This window comes from Protopterus annectens, chromosome 2.part1 (assembly GCF_019279795.1).
Source record: "Protopterus annectens isolate FY-2018-M chromosome 2.part1, PAN1.0, whole genome shotgun sequence".
Lineage (NCBI taxonomy): Eukaryota > Metazoa > Chordata > Ceratodontiformes > Protopteridae > Protopterus > Protopterus annectens.
This window is the reverse complement of record NC_056729.1, coordinates 1,735,741,727-1,735,758,808: the sequence shown is the minus strand read 5'-3', so window position 1 is coordinate 1,735,758,808 and position 17,082 is coordinate 1,735,741,727. Positions and strand designations below refer to the sequence as shown.

Sequence of the window (17,082 nt, the reverse complement as noted above, 5' to 3'; positions counted from 1 at the left end):
AAAAGAGTGTGTGCAAGAATCTTCGTCTGCTTAACTGTTTTGCTTAGATAGACGAGGGCCAGTTTGCTCGAAAGCTTTGTGAAAATGAAAATTTCATTTTCTGAGTGGTTGTGTCTCTCCTTGTGAATTTTGGATTTTGTTTTATTGTGGAAGACACACTCGGACACTGTACCTGATTATTTTGTTACTTACAAATATGTAGGGGATTCATAAGTGTGGGGATTGTGGATGCCTTGTAAGCCAGTCATAGATCACCCCTCAGCAATCTATAGGAGACTGAGTAGAGGAAAAGGACTTTAAGGTGCTCTGTATAAGGCAGGTTTGTTACGCCTTGTATTTTTTTGTAAGGAACCTCTGAGGTTGCTCTAGTTGCTACATATACCTGGTCAGGTACATATCAAAGGGAGCATTGTACTCTATGATTGGACTGATAAGGGTGGAGTACAGTGGGATAACGATCCCTTTGGATCTAGATGTAATGCCCTTACTTATAAGTTGTGCAACATAAAAAGATTTCCTCACCACTGTGGCCACATAGTGGTCGAAGGTGTACCCAGATCCTTAACTGTCTTATTATCAACATGGTAATTAGCCAGAATGGTTGACTTTCCAAAGGGTACAATTATGCATTTCTTAGCAGTGAAGAAGAGAGTACAGACAGGGTGGAATGGGTAGAGAAGACTGTCAGGAGTTATTTGTGACAGACAGGTACCAGTAAAAGTGAAAGGGAAGGTCTACAAGAGGGTAGTGAGACCAGCTATGTTATATGGGTTGGAGACGGTGGCATTGACAAAAAGGCAGGAGTCAGAGCTGAACGTGGCAGAGTTAAAGATGTTAAGATTTGCACTGGGTGTGATGAGGATGGACAGGATTAGGAATCAGTATATTAGAGGGTCAGCTCAGGTTGCATAGTTTGGAGACAAAGCCAGAGAGGTGAGATTGCATTGGTTTGGACATGTGCTGAGGAGGGATTCTGGGTATATTGGGAAAAAGATGCTAAGGATGGAGTTGCCAGGTAACAGGAAAAGAGGAAGGCCTAAGATGAGGTTTATGGATGTGGTGAGAGAGGACATGCAAGGGGTTGGTGTGACGGAGCAAGATGCAGAGGACATGAAGAAATGGAAACAGATAATCTGCTGTGGTGACCCCTAATGGGAGCAGCTGAAAGAAGAAGAAGAAGAAGAAGCAGTGAGTTTAAGACCATGGCTTTGGCATCATTTGTTAGTCAGCGATAGACCTTCTTGAAGAATGCTAGTGTCTGCAGGGAATTGATGATAACCCCCAGCTTGCAATCATTTGCAAACTCTGTCAACCATAAAATGTTCAGCATTTGCTTCTATTTCAGATAAACAGATTAAAAAAAAAAAGTGGGCCCCATACCAAGCCCTGGGGGACTAGTCCACATGTGACTGGCCTGTTGGTGGAGGTGGCCTCACCTATTTTGACCTGCTGGGTTCTATCAGTGAGTCAATTGGCTATGCACTGGGTGGATAAAAGGATTTATATCTAAATTAGTGAGCTTGTCTATAATGCCCGAGTGGAGTCTTGTATCAAAAGCCTTGGCCAGGTTGAGGTAAGCTGTGTGCACAGTCTTACCTTCATCCAGTGCTTTGCTGACCCTCACAAAAACTCCACCAGATTTAATAGGCATGACCTTCCTTTAACAAAGCAGAACTGTGATGGGTCTAGTGTTTGCAGGTTGCTTATGTCCTCATTTATCATGTCCATGATGATTCTATCCATGGCTATACATATGAGGCTGGTAAGACTTATGGGCCTATAGTTACCCATATCAGTGACTGGACCTCCTTTGTGCAGGGAAATGACTGTAGCCATCTTCCATTTCTTGGGCACAAAACCCAAATGAAGGCTCCAGTTGAAAAGTGATTCAAATGGACCAGAGAGGTCATGTTTCATGCTATTTATTAAACATCCCTGGATGTTATTCTGGCATATTGATGTGGTGTTTTTGGCTATGGAAAGTGCATTGAAGACCTGTTCTGTAGTAATGGTTGGGGGCGGACTGTGGTATGCAGTATTTCCTTTGGAATATTCGGAGGGAGTGGGGGGAAAATGTGAGCTGAACCTGTCAGCCAAAAGATTGGCAACGGTTTCCAGTTCAGTGTGGATGATGCCATTTACAGTAAGTTCTACGCATTGTTGTGTATTTCTCCTGAGGTTACAGACATAGCTGTAGAAAGCTTTGTATTTGTCCTTTGCCTGAGAAGCTCTTTTTTCTTCAAATTTAGCCTTTGAAGTATTAATTAACCTTCTAAAATGCCTGTTTAGATTGGTCAGGGGGCTTTTAGTTTGTATAGCTTTGTTCCTGCTGTGCTTGGCCAAGTTTTGGTTAGGTTTTCTGTTTCTTACTCTAAGTGCTACAGAAGTTGTGAACTAAATGATTTTCCATTATAGGGAGTTTGCCATTTCCCCTTGTTTAACCACAGAGCTGATATATTGAAGTGTGGGATGTGTGCACTGTAGGGTGGCTTTGCCTCTAGCCTAAAACCCTTTATCAGTGTTTATGGCAAATGTGTGGGAGTCATAACTTTACGTTCCATATTTTACGTTTTTTTTTCTTGCATTTCTTTTTAGGACATGAATCCATTGAAAAGATTCAGTGAGGAATAAAACAGTGATTGTGTGTTAGCAGGAGGAAGCAAAAGGTTCTGGTTCAGTAACATTCATACAATCACGTAGCGGGAATAGCCCGGAATAGAAGTGGCAGCACAAATCAAAACAAAATAAGGGTCATGCTGCTAAATGCTAGGAGCTTAAACCAAAAACTGCACTCCCTGGAAGCACTTCTATCACTAGAACATGTAAATGTCTGTGCAATCACAGAAACCTGGTTTAAGGCCTCAGAGTACCCCAGCCCTGCAAGGGTTCAATGCCTTCCATACCCTTAGACCACAAAAGGAACGTGTGAAGACCAAAGGAGGCGGTGTTTCAATCTATATTAGAGGTAAATTCACCACGTCTAGTTAGACTGGACAACCCCATGGAGTTACTCCAGGTGCAGGTTATTTATTTATTTATTTTATTTTATTTTACATTTGTTGACCGGGATAGTCTGACTGGATGCATGTCTATTTTCAGCGGAGGCCCGGGGAGATAAGCTCCAAGGGAAGCAGAAACAATAAAAACATGTTACAAATATAATATTGACAAACATTACATAAGCAAACATGAATAAACAAGTTCCACAGGTTAGAATTGCTCCCTGGTGAAAGTCAAGGGTAAATTCAACAGTAAGCTGATTAATAGATTTTACACATACTAGATGAGAGTTAGCCAGGCTTGATACAGTGGCATAGCCAGTTTAGTGCCAGATGTTGTTTAAGTCTAGTTTTAAATTCACCAAGGGAGGAGAGTAAAGTAATATCAGCTGGAAGTGAGTTTCAGGCTCTGCCTACAGAGTTTGCAAAGAGGGAATCACCAGCTTTGTTGTTAATTTTGCATGTTTGAATTAGTAGTCTGTTAGAGGATCGACGCAGTCGCGGATTGTTATAGGGGGTGATAAGATTTTAATGTGCCGGAGTATTATGGGTAAGTGTGGGCCAGAGTTATGGTGGTTAAGACCCCTATTAAAGTCCTAGTTAGTTATAGATCCCCTTGCATGGGTCCCTACTCCCACAATGCCTACTTAAGCAAACTGAAGACAATCTATATTTTAGCGAACACACTGTTACAGGGGATTTCAATTATCCCACCATCAACTGGGAAACCTACTCTAGCCCAAACTCGCTAGCACAAAAGTTCCTTGACCTTGTGAATTCAAATGCCCTGGAGCAAATTGTCCATACTCTGACAAAAGGAAGAAACATTCTAGATCTGGTCCTCTCCAACATGTGAAACAGGTGCACTGCTGCAACTGTCGGGCTCTCATTAGTAAAAAATGACCGCAAATCAGTGACCTTCAAACTGACACTAACACCAGAACTCACAAAGGGTGAAATCAGACTAGGAAACTTCACCAAGGCAAACTATATCCTCCTAGGTGAAGGTATAAGACTAGAAAACTTCATCAAGACAAACTGTACCCTCCTAGGTGAAGGTATAAGACTAGAAAACTTCACCAGGGCAAACTATACCCTCCTAGGTGAAGGTATAAAACTAGAAAACTTCACCAAGGCAAACTACACCCTCCTAGGTGAAGGTATAAAACTAGAAAACTTCACCAAGGCAAACTATACCCTCCTAGGTGAAGGCATAAGACTAGAAAACCTCACCAAGGCAAACTATACCCACCTAGGTGAAGGTATAAGACTAGAAAACCTCACCAAGGCAAGCTATACCCTCCTAGGTGAAGGTATAAGACTAAAACACTTCACCAAGGCAAACTATACCCTCCTAGGTGAAGGTATAAATGCATTCCAAACCCCACCCCAAGCTGAAAATGGTAACTGCAGAGAAGCTTAGACTAAAGCCCTGTCCAATCACTTGTATAAGTGTATAAACTCGGCTGTTCCAGATAGAATCAAAGCCAGGGCCCCAAGTAAAATCAAGCTGCCGTGGTGGTCTTCCAGCATCAACAAACTCTACAATAAATGCAAAAAGTTGCTGTCCAAGAAAACAACGACAAGGACCCAACAATGGAAAAGGACCCTCCTCAGCCTTAACAGGCAAATAAGACGACTTGTCAAATCCTCCATGAGTTCCTTTGACAGAAACCTAGCAAGTACTGCCAAGGATAACCATAAGGCCTTTTACAGCTACATATGTAACCTAAAAGGTAGGACCCAAGCATGTGCAGAACTGGTGGCCAATGGTATCACACACACTGACCTCACAGAGATAGAAAACCTGATAGTGGATAGGTTTGGTGAAAATTTCACTCCCTTATCCCCTCCTGTCTTACAACAAACCCTCCCCCAAATTTCCCCTCACCTTACATATCTGAAGAGCAGGTCCTCAAAGCCCTGTCCAAGGCAAAGAACATGGCCTCTATGGGACCAGATGACATCCCAGGCTGTCTTCTAAACAGGCTAAAACATGAAGTAGCATCACCACTAAGTATCCTTTTCATCATAGCCTGACCACAGAGTTTGTTCCTGTGGAATGGAGAACAGCTACAGTTATTCCCCTCCACAAAGGTGGCCTAGCAACAGACCTGGGGAATTACAGACCCATAAGCCTGACCAGCCTCATCTGTAAGGTCATGGAATGCATCATTATGGACCTCATAAATAAAGACATAGGTGACCCCAAAACCTGAACCCTACCCAATTCAGCTTCGTTAAGGGCAGTTCCCACCTGTTAAATCTGGTGGAAAGTGTGACCGAGACCATTGATGAGGACAAACCTGTGCACACAACATACCTTGACTTGGCAAAGACTTTTGGAACAATCCCACATTCAGGCATCACTGATAAACTTAACAAACCGAATGTAAACTCCTTTGTTGTAAGATGGGTTGCCAAATGGCTCACAAACCAGGCACACGCTTTCAAAGTGGGTGACTCCACATCAACCAGCAGACCTGTTACCAGTAGGCTGCCACAGGGGTCAGTGCTGGGCCCCCTACTGTTTGGTATATACTTCTCAGAACTTCAGGTCAAAACTAAATGGTTGTGGCTGACCAAGTTTGCAGATGACTGCAAACTAGGTGCAATAATTGAATACCCAAATGATGTCAGTACACTCCAGGATAGTCTCACCCAGACCAATGACCGGTATATTAGTCACGGTCTCAAACTGAATGCAAAGAAATGCATCAAAATTCCCTTCGCACAAACAGTGTCACTTCACACTATCAAATCAATAACAATACCCTAAGTACCCATGACGTGGTAAGGGACCTGGCATCACAGGCTGACTGCGACCTTAACTTCAACCACCATGTGTCTACCATTGCAAGGAAAACTTTCCATGTAGCTCACTTAATTAATAAAGGCATCGCCTTGAGAGCAAAAGAAGTTATAACCCCCCCCCATACTCGATATTTATCCTGCCGATAATTGAGTATAAAGCCCCATTCGGTATGTACCATGCTAAGCATCTACAGTAATTAAAGAAACCTCAGAGGTTACTAACAAAGAAGATCAAGGGCCTCCAGCATGTGCCTTACACGGACCAACTAAAATCCCTGTCACTATACTGAGTATCATGTAGACTTCTTAGGGGAGACTTATGCCTGGCCTTCAGAGCAACCCAAGACCCAAACCTAATGAACTTCTTGCATTGGATGGTGCAGTGGTGGAGTGGTAGCATTGTCGCCTCACAGCAAAAGGTTCTCCAGTTCGATTCTCGGGTGGAGTGCCTTCTGTGTGGAGTCTGCATGTCCTCCCTGCATTCTTGTGGGTTTTCTTCAGCTGCTCCAGTTTCCTCCCACATTACAAAGGCATATGTCTGGAGCATTTCTCCCTGGGACTCTGCTGAAAATTGGCTTCATTCCAAGTCAGACTTTCCCAGTAAACAAATGCTAAATAAATAAATAAACAAATGTTAAATAAATATTTAATATCCATAAATCAAATGGGTCTAGGGATACCCGTTCTAGGAACTTAAATATGGCCTACAACTTAAATAGGACATGCTGGAGACACAGATTTTATCTTCCAGTGACTGTTACATCTTTGGAACACGCTACCAATTCATGTGAAACAGAGCACCTCTCTGACACTGTTCAAGAGGAAGCTGGATGAGTGGATTGGGCAGTGTAAATTCTTTTTGGAGATAGTGCCCACAACCCTCTTGGACATGGGCAGTCATCAATAAATGCAATCTTGGATATTGACTAGCACCTCTACAGTATTACATAGGGTTGAAACGGCTAGTCTTAAAATGACCTCTGGGTTGATAGCTTAGTAATCTTCTATGATTATGCACAAAAGATCCATGCTCAGTGAGTATGTACCCCAGGGGTGCAGAAACTTCAGTCAGGTGTAAATCATTCAGGTGGTTAGAAGTGGGTGATTGATCATCAGGATACACCTTAACAATTAGATGTGCCCGGAATAATTCAGATATTAACCCCAAACTCACGCTCCCAAACTTTATGAGGAGGTACAGAGTGGTGTCAGAAGGTGTGCCTTTTCTTTCTACAAGCCATAGGATGCAATATAGAGCATCAAACTTCCTAGTTCATGAAAGTTAAGATTTCAAATGGATGCATATACAATTTATCTGGCAGTTGGATTAGAGGATTAAAGAGCTGTTCACAAGCTGTTTCTTGTAGTCTAGAGGTACAAGGTTTGATTTTCTCAGCCTCTGTGTAACTCTGAGCAAGTCACTTAAGCAGACACCACTGTTGGGATGAGTATGAAAAAATTCTATGGAGATCAGTACTTTTCTCTAGAAAATAAATGTAATTATGGGGCAAATCAGGTTAAAATAAGAAACTGGAATGTTTACTGAAGGCATATATAAATGAAAGACTGACAAAAAAATTTGTACTAAATGATTCATTTTTGTTTTGAAGCACAAAAAAACAAGCCATAAGTGCAACTGGAAAAAGGAACTCTGTGATTACTGCATAAATGTCTTTATGACAGCAAGCTTCTTCTGACTGAGTTAAACGGAAAAGTAGAAGATGGCAACACCAGGGGAATGGAGAGGCTGGTCTCACCACTCCCACCAAAGTTGCACTGCGAGTAACCCTAGTGAATACCCAGGTGTAGTTCAAGCAACATATTCAGGTCTACATGGCAACAACGTGAGCCATTAAGCCAGACTCCAAAAATAAGTATTACCTTTATTGTGGAAAATTACCTAAAATTCTGTAATACCCAATGAAGTTCAAAGAGTGAGTTTAAAAGGCATCTCCACAGTGGCAGCAGGCTTACTGTAATCCAAAATAAAAAAAATACATATAAAATATAATCAATTTATTTTATGTGTTGATGCAAAGTGACAACACTTTTGCCCATCATGTGACTGGGTTAAAAATGTGCACAGTCATGTTTGTTCGGTGAGTTGAGGAAATCATTTACGAGGGGCAGAACTGTTGTCATAGGTGTTAAAATTCTAAAGATAGGGCTGGTTAGACACAAAAAAATGACTTTGAAAAGGATTAGCCATCAGTTGTCTTGAGTATTGTCAAATATCACTGATTTTGTTTTATATTTATGCCCTGTCCAACATATTTTTTTTATTTTCTAGAAATAATAGAGTACTCTAATCTGTTAATAATGCCAGACATTAGAACATTTCAGAAAATGCACGTTGATGCAAATGCTGTTGTTTTAATTTTTTTAAATTGAATAAAATTTGGACTTAAAAAATTGTCCCTGATTTTTGGACTTTGTCTCCATTTACTTTTTGACTTTGCCTCTGATTCTAAAGCAAAGAAGTTGAACTTTATCTGATGTGTGTAAAACTGCTGAAATTATTAAAAATCAAGCTAAACAACAGTGGGCAGAGGATACTTTCAGTGTTAAAAACCAAATATAAAGTGGAAAACTATTTACATTTTTTTTCAATAATTTTTTTTTTTTTTACATTTGCAAAAACCATAACCATTCCATATTTACAAGAAAACTATTTACATTTAAATTTCCAAGGATGATGGCTATAAGGCATTTAGTACAAGGCAAAAAAAAAAAGAAAGAAAAAAGAAAAAAACTAAGTTTGGAGCAGTTCGTAAAGTAAAGGAGTATTATTTTTAAAGAAACATTGCAGAAATGCCTGGTACAGTGGCACATGCTTATAATTCCAGATGACATGGGTGACTGTTGGTCCAATACTGGAATATCAATAAGTATACTGTATTTGGGATGTGTCTGTTCCTTGTGGTTACAAGCTCTCATGGATCTCTAGCAGATCTGCAAGACAAACAGCACCAGAAACATTAGATTCAAAGAGCTGAACTTTGTCAGCGACATAAATAAATAATGACGAAGGGACCGATATGTCTCTAAAGGATCCCTGCTCTATGGAATAAGTCCCCCTATCTATGTGAAACAGAGTTCATCCCTAACCCTATTCAAAAGGAACCTTGATCATGGGATGGGACATCACAAATTTATCCCTGGTCTGGCCCCCATGTCTTTAATGGACAGAAGCTGCGAGTAGGCAAATTAATCCCCAGCTAATATACTCCACTATATAACCCTTAACTACCTATTTACTAACAGAGCCTACCATATAGGTGTTCAAGGAACTCTGGGACAAAACTGGGGTGGGTTGCCCTGCTAAGTTTATAAAGATCCTGTGGTTTGTTAGCCTAGTATAAACCTATGAACCTATAACATTCCATATATTTGTGCACTGCAAATGATGCATTTAGTAGGGGTTGGCATAATGATTAAGACCCTAACCTCACAGACAGAATGGACAGGTTTTGATTATCATCTGTGAATACTATCTGGTTATTAGCTAGCCAAGAAATACTCTGCAGACTGATTGCCTAGCGTCTACTTATGAAATGTAGTTTATAAACTGCACTGCTTTGCAAAAAAAGTATAAAGCCGCAAAGTGATAACACTAAAACAGCTAACAGGAGTAAAAAGATAATTCTCTGTAAATGAACAAATGACGAAGGGTAAACTGTCAAGATTTGTTTGTTGGAAGTGTGAGTCTAAGCATATGCTGCAGAAAATAGGAAGCATATTAAAATATATATTGATACTGAAGCAGCTGCATTTAAACTGGCAAAGGAGCAAAGGCACTTTTGTTGCCTTAGAGACATTTTTGGAGATTTCCTGAAAAAATGAATAGTAAAGAACTGATATTAACATTTTTGCTGGGGACATAATGACTGCTTGTTAAACGTGTTCAGGCTACTTAGACTTCTCCATTAACAACCGCTGTACTCCTTATGTTAACAGACATAATCCACTCTTTTTTGGGAAAGTAACACAGTCTCAGGTTGATGCTGCAAATTTTCATTCCATCTGCTTTGCGGTCAGCAGTAAAGTCTTTGTATGATGTTCATCATATTGCTCACTGCTGCAGTAGCCTTAGCTATAGGGGTTATATCCTGCCAAGGATATGATGGCCAGCCAGTTTGCAAAGCTTCAGGGCACCTTCCATGTACGCAAATGGAGTTTGAACTGAGCTGACTAAAAGACCATTTTGGGCACAAAGCTCTTCAGAGCTTTACTTCTACCAAAGAATACACTCCTCTGAGGCATTTGAGGATCAACAGTCGGTTGTGCTTTTCTTTGCTGGGCAGATCAGGTCCCTTTGGTTAAAAAAAAAAGTCAATTTTTTTAACTGACATTTCATTGTTTTCATCTTTAGAAAAGTTATTTTAACGCTAGTCTGCTTTAGCAGACTGTTTCGACACAGTAACATACTTTTAAATGGATCACTCATTTCTATGTCAGTTTAAAAGTAGTCTATAAATCTGCAAAATTGGTTTTCATCATTTTGAACTGTCAGGTTCATATGTTAAAGTTTGTTCTGACAAATTGTGAAAATATGAAAAATGTTTTATCTTCACTTTCTTCTTGTGAAGAAAAATCTGCTTTAAATAACTTTCTTTCTTCTTTTGCACAGGTCACTACTTATTGTCTGTAGTGTGTGCATGACTCTGCTAATACTTCTTCCAGGGCTATTTCCACATGTAGTGTTTAAAGAAGGTTTACGTGGCTGCATTTTCAGAACCTTCCAGATTTTAAATTCTCCCTTGGATAGAGATTTCGTGTTTAGCCCTTCTGCTGCAGAGGTAATCAAAAAGTGTTTATCTTATAAATAAATCCTCGTGTTTGGATCAGTGGATTTCAGCCTGTGTTATTCAGTGTGAAAGTCAGCGTTTTCATCCAGAAAGTTTAAATCTCCATTTTTCTCTTTGGCATCAGGCTGCTTCAGACAAATGGGCACTGAATATAATGGTTACAGATGGCAGAGGGAGGAGATTCCTCCTTTCCAGGGGATCATTCCTCATCCTCTAAACCAGAGTCTTTTGTTTCCACCTGTTCTTCATCACATGCTGTTCCAAGGACTGATAGAACCAGTCCCTCCTTTCCAAGTGGGGAAGAGATTTTATTCAAGAATATTCCTAGTGCCACAAGTCACAGCAGATATGATAAAGATGCTGGTTGAGATAGGGGAGAAATGGTTCCTGAGGCTACTCATAGCACTGTGGAGAGAAAGGCATATCCCAGATGACTGGAGAATGACCATACTCGTACCAGTGTACAAGAATAAAGGGGGCATCCACAAAAGTGGGGAGTACAGAGGTATCAAACTCCTGTCACATTGCATGAAAGTTGTGGAGAGAGAGTGACTTGATAAATGGATATGCAGAGTAGAAGAAAGTAGGATGGGAGATAAGCCGTTTGGATTCAGATCAGGATGCAGCACAACTGATGTTTGCAGTGAGGCAGATAGTTGAAAAGAAGCTAAGGATGAGGTAAGAGTCCAAATGGGCATTCCTAGACTTGGAGAAAGCATATGACAAGTTCCCAAGAAAGCTGATTTGGTCAGTACTGCGGTGATTTGAAGTCCCGGAAACACTGGTAGAATTAGTGCAGGCTATGTACAAGGACCCAATGACTCAAGTACGAACAGTGTTCGTTCCCATAGAGGGGTTCCCAGTGGGAGTGGGTGTGCAGAATGGTTCAGCTCTGAGCCTACTGCTGTTCATACTGGTGACAGACAACATCAGAATATAGGTCAGAGGGGAGAGATCAACAAAGCTGCTGTATGCAGATGATGTGGCATTATAGGCAGACTGAACAAGAACTTCAGCAAAGATAGGGGTATGGAATGCAAAACTGAAGGCACAGGAGATGAAGCTAAGCAGAGATAAGCCAAAATTAATGGCAACAAATTAGAGAAATCAAAAGAAGCTAAGAACTGAGATAGAAGGGAAGATAGTGGAACAGGTTAATAAATTAAAGTATCTGGGAGAGGTGGTTGAGGAGAAGGGAAGTCTGAATGAAGAGGTCAGAACTAGAATCAGAGAGGATGCAGCCGGCATAGAGTGTCTGGTGTAATGTATGACAAGTATAACATGGGTGAGAGAAGAATGCCAAAGTACCAGTACAGTACTACTGCATGGTAAAGAAATCTGGGTAGTAAAGGCAGAGCAGATGAGAAAGCTAAAATTAATGGAAATGAAGTGCCTGAGAAGGGGCGTAGGATGCACACTGTGGGGCAGACGAAGAAACCAGACATAAGAGCAGAAGCCAAACTAACTCCAATTGCAGAAAAGGTCAAAGAGTACAGATTATGGTGGTGTGGGCACATATGCAAAAAAGCATAAGACAATTTGGTGAAGAAAATTTGGAACAGACAGCAAGACGGCAACAGGAAACAAAGGCATCCAGAAAAGAGGTGGATTGACTGACCATTGCCCAGGGGTTCCTGGACTCTTCTCCTTCCACCTTCCAAATGTAGTTAGTTATGGTAAACTAGCCATATAACTAAGGCTACTTTAGCAGTGATCAACATGATGAAAATAGTAAAGTTGTTTAAGATGAACTTACCATAACAGTAGATGTTCTAATAATCACTGCTGCAGTAGCTGCTCCCTCCCTCCCTCCATGCCCCTTGTTTTTATTTTTATGCCAGGGGGTATACATTTGTTTTATTGTTCATATCATAGTCCTTTCAGGGTTCAACCTCTTTCTATCTGCTGGCTTGAAATCTATGAAGGGTTTTGCACCCAAACTTGTCTTTTAGTCAGCTCAGCTCAAGCAACATGACAGTTTGGGCACATGGAAGTGCCCCGAAGCATTGGAAGCTGGACAGCTGTTCTATCCTTGGCAGAATATAACCCATATAGCTAAGGTTACTACAGCAGTGATGATTCAAGCATCTACTAGTATTCATGGGTAAATTAAACTAAACTGACAAAACCATCTATGAATAATAGAGGTGCCATCTATAGGATAATGTACTGGACTCTCTTTCATCTTGTGCTGTATCTTGTTACACTGTCTATGAACATCATTAACAGGATAGAAAGACATAAAATATACTCTTGTGAGAATCCAACACCCACCTTGAATGAACTTGGCTTACTGCCAAGTACACGGGTACTACTCTCTCTGTGTATTAATTCAGAGATCAGGCTGAGCTCAGCAACAGTCCTCAAAAATCATATTTCCACAGGAACTGTTAAAGTACATCTTCTGGACCACTTTGTAGTCCACCATCAAGACACCTCAACGAATACTTTTCAATACATGAGAATGGTGCATTAAAGTTGTTTAAGCTGAACTTACCATAACAGTAGATGTTTGAATAATCACCGCTGCAGTAGTTGCTCCCTCCATCCATCCAGCATTCTCCTTTAAAATATGTTATTTTTTAAACATGTCCAGTGTTTATTAGTTCCCCTTTAAAATGTGTTATCTTTTAAACATGTCCAGTGCTTAATAGAAATAATCACCATCTGACAGTCAGTGAAGATAGGTTAACCACTCCATGCAAAATCTGCTTGCTTGGGCTTTGCCCTTGTGGATGAGCTACCATTTGTCTTTAGAAATCCATCTTTATCATCAGGCAGATTGTGGATATGATTATATGCTATGTCTTGCTTGTCTTTCATGAGCATGGCATGCTTCCTGACAAAAACCCTCTGTCCTGTAGAGGCTGTCAGTGATCTCACTGGGCACCCTGTAACATGACTCTGGAGAACAAGTAATGCACCTTTAAAATCTGTTTTCTAAGTGTGGAAACATTTTTAAGAACAGACAGCTTAACAACAGTTTGTATTAGTCACCTAGTTAACAACAGTTTGTATTAGTCACATAGTTAACAACAGTTTGTATTAGTCACCTAGTTAACAACAGTTTGTATTAGTTACATAGTTAACAACAGTTTGTATTAGTCACCTAGTTAACAACAGTTTGTATTAGTCACTTAGTTAACATCAGTTTGTATTAGTTACATAGTTAACAACAGTTTGTATTAGTCACCTAGTTAACAACAGTTTGTATTAGTTACATAGTTAACAACAGTTTGTATTAGTCACCTAGTTAACAACAGTTTGTATTAGTTACATAGTTAACAACAGTTTGTATTAGTCACCTAGTTAACAACAGTTTATATTAGTTACATAGTTAACAACAGTTTGTATTAGTCACCTAGTTAACAACAGTTTGTATTAGTTCTTCTTCTTCTTTCTTCTTCTTGCTTTTCCTGCTTAGGTGTCGCCACAGCGGATCACTGTCCGCTCATGATTGGCAGTGGAGTTTCTTACAATGTCGAGTTGCCAGCCCAGCACCCAACCTTTCACAGAGGGCACACACATGCACACACTCATGCCTAGGGCCAATTTAGTGTGCCCAATCCACCTACAGCATGTCTTTGGGATGTGGGAGGAGACCGGAGCACCCGGAGGAAACCCACGTGACCACAGGGAGGACATGCAGACTCCGCACAGAAGGCACCCCAGCCGAGGATTGAACCGGAGAACCTCTTGCTGTGAGGTGGCAATGCTAACCGCTGCACCACCGTGGCCACCCAAACAGTTTGTATTAGTTACATAGTTAAAAACAGTTTGTATTAGTCACCCAGTTAACAACAGTTTGTATTAGTCACATAGTTAACAACAGTTTGCATGTTACATTGTTAAGGTTAATGGTCAAGTACTACTATATATATATATATATATATATATATATATATATATATATATATATATATATATATATATATATATATATATATATATATATATATATATATAAACTTACATATAGTTATATCTATGTCTAATATATGTATATATACACATACACATATACACATATATGCATGCATACATATCATCTAAAGGAAGACCCTGAGAGTATTTCATGAGAGGCTGGCCAGAGCTACCTGTTAGACCTGTACGTTAGGCCTGGGGGAGGTCTCTAGCTTTGGACTTTCCTTGTACTAAAAGACAGCCTGTTTCCTGGATGGTCTGTGTGGACTAAGTACTGTTACTGAAAGGTACCAAAAGTACTGCTTGTGTTATTGGAAACTGCAAAGCCAAGTGGACTAATGTTTTGGTTTGCTGGAATTACTGAAGAAATCCTTTTTTCATGACTCTTGTGCCTTGATGGACTTATAGTCCACACAATGTACAAATATTATATAAAACATTTAGAATATTTACAATACATTTACAAACTTTGTAGAATTATGCAATCCCAGAACTAGTCACTTCCAAGTCTGGAACCCAGGACTCTGTGCACTACAATCACAGCAACATACCTCTACACCAGCTGAGCTAACGTAGAAGCTGTAGACCTTTATCAAATGCATCAAAAGCAGGTCTGTGGAAAGTAGTGACCTTATGACAATGCAGGGAATAGTCAAGGCTTTTTGATCGTTGCAGTATCCAGACAACCATCAACACTAGGTAAGGTGGTTCCACCACCTGATGTTATGGTGGTGAAAGCACTTTTACCTGAGGGTGGGCTTACAACAAAACTTCTTGAAGACTGCTGTATTCTGTTCTGTGTCAACACTTTAGTCAGTTTTTGCTAGTATACAGTGTGCAATATATATCAATAATTATATAAATCATTATCTGCTAGATTAAAGTAAAAATAAAGCTCACAGCTAAATCACAGTATATATCACAAGCAAAAAAAGTGTTATCTACGTATGAATTTTGCAGGATAGATATTTTTGTCATATTATTTTTAAATTATACCTGTCTACTGCATCAACTGTTTGACCATATCCCCCAGCTCCACAGTGGCAGCCATAAATGATAAATTGTGCAAAATGTTTTCCCGTAGTACATTTCATCAGTTTACTGAGACGTGCCAAATATCCTTGCATCTCACTTAGCCCTGTGGAAATAAGAAAACGTTAATTTCACTTCGCATATCATTTTATTGCAATTTTTTTGTAATGCTGATATTATCCTCTAAATAAGAAAAGCACTCTGAGTATCTGAAATCAGGAGCTTTACAAAATGAATGCCTAGCATGGGTTTGCGTGTTTCTTTTTATAAATTCTTACTTAAGTTTCATGTTTTTCTTTTGTATATTAACTAATAGTAGGCAAAATTTCTCGTTTCATTGCTGACCTTGGAATAGCATTTGGTTAAATGTCATGTTTTACGTTATATGGAAGGCAAATGGAAACAAAGGGCATCACAACTTCACAACAGGATTATGCTCATGGTGTTAGTCGTGTGTCAATCTGCCAGCTACAAATGCATAGTCAGTACTGAGTTTCCATGAGATTATATACTGATGTGTCAGATTTCACTGGATTTGTTCTGAAAGCCAGAAATCAGTCTGTTAACTAATATATTACGTAAGTCAAACTCCCTGATTGCACACCTGTAGAATGTTTGGGGGAAATAGTTTTTTTTTTTTTTTTTTTTTTTTTTTTTGCAAATGGGAAGGACTCTGCATTCCCCATGATCCTTACTTTCATCTACTAATTCTATGGTCACACAACCTCAGGGAAAAAATAAAAAGCCTGTTAAGGGTAAAACGTGACTCACGCAGCAAGAATGCAGTCTCACAGTAGAGCCACAACAGTGTTAAAACATTCCAGAAACTGCCACAGCAGTGAACCTGCCTCAGGTGCTGTTTACAGAGGATCTATGGTGGAAGAGATCCAGATCTCCTGAGTTCATCTGAAGGTATCTCAGAAGCATGTTCTGTTATTAAACATGCAGCGTCCATCTTTCCGATGCTTACTACAGCGGATAAAACTTGAACAGCGCTAACTTGACATACTCCATGGTAAACGCATGAGCACAGAGAAATCTGAATTTAATGGTACAGGATACATCAGGTAGAATAATAGTCATGAAGGAATTGTAGTGTTCCATTATGAAGCATGCAAAACACATTCAAAGATTTACACCTGCAAAAATGTTAAAAAAGCTGTATAAACAGGCAGACTGATTGTCAAAATAGGCTTCTCATACTTCTATAGGTTCATAGGTGTGTACTAGGCTAATGGCCCTGGAGCCTTTACAAGTGCCCTGGCATCGTGCCACTCAGCATTAGTTCCCAGTGCCTCTATCAAGTAGAGCCACTGGAGTGCATCCCCAGGGTGAACTTTCTATTTCCCATCCACTCATCAAGACTTCTCTTGAAGAGGGCCAGTGAATAAGTTCATAGATTAGTACTGGGCTAACTACCCTTGTGGGCCATTTTAAGCCTAACCAATTATCCCATGTGAGAATCAAACCCTGCACCTTGTGTCTGTAAGGCAAATACCTTAACC

The 17,082-nt window shown here is 40.0% G+C and overlaps 1 protein-coding gene across 1 annotated transcript in view; it reads right to left on the bottom strand.

Annotated features, from left to right (window-relative positions):
* LOC122794616 (basic phospholipase A2 4-like) overlaps window positions 1-17,082 on the bottom strand; it is a 247,186-nt gene that overhangs the window by 186,362 nt on the left and 43,742 nt on the right. Inside the window, exon 2 of the mRNA XM_044063188.1 lies at window positions 15,542-15,683. Coding sequence (XP_043919123.1) covers window positions 15,542-15,683 — 142 coding nt within the window. The remainder of the gene's footprint in view (window positions 1-15,541; window positions 15,684-17,082) is intronic.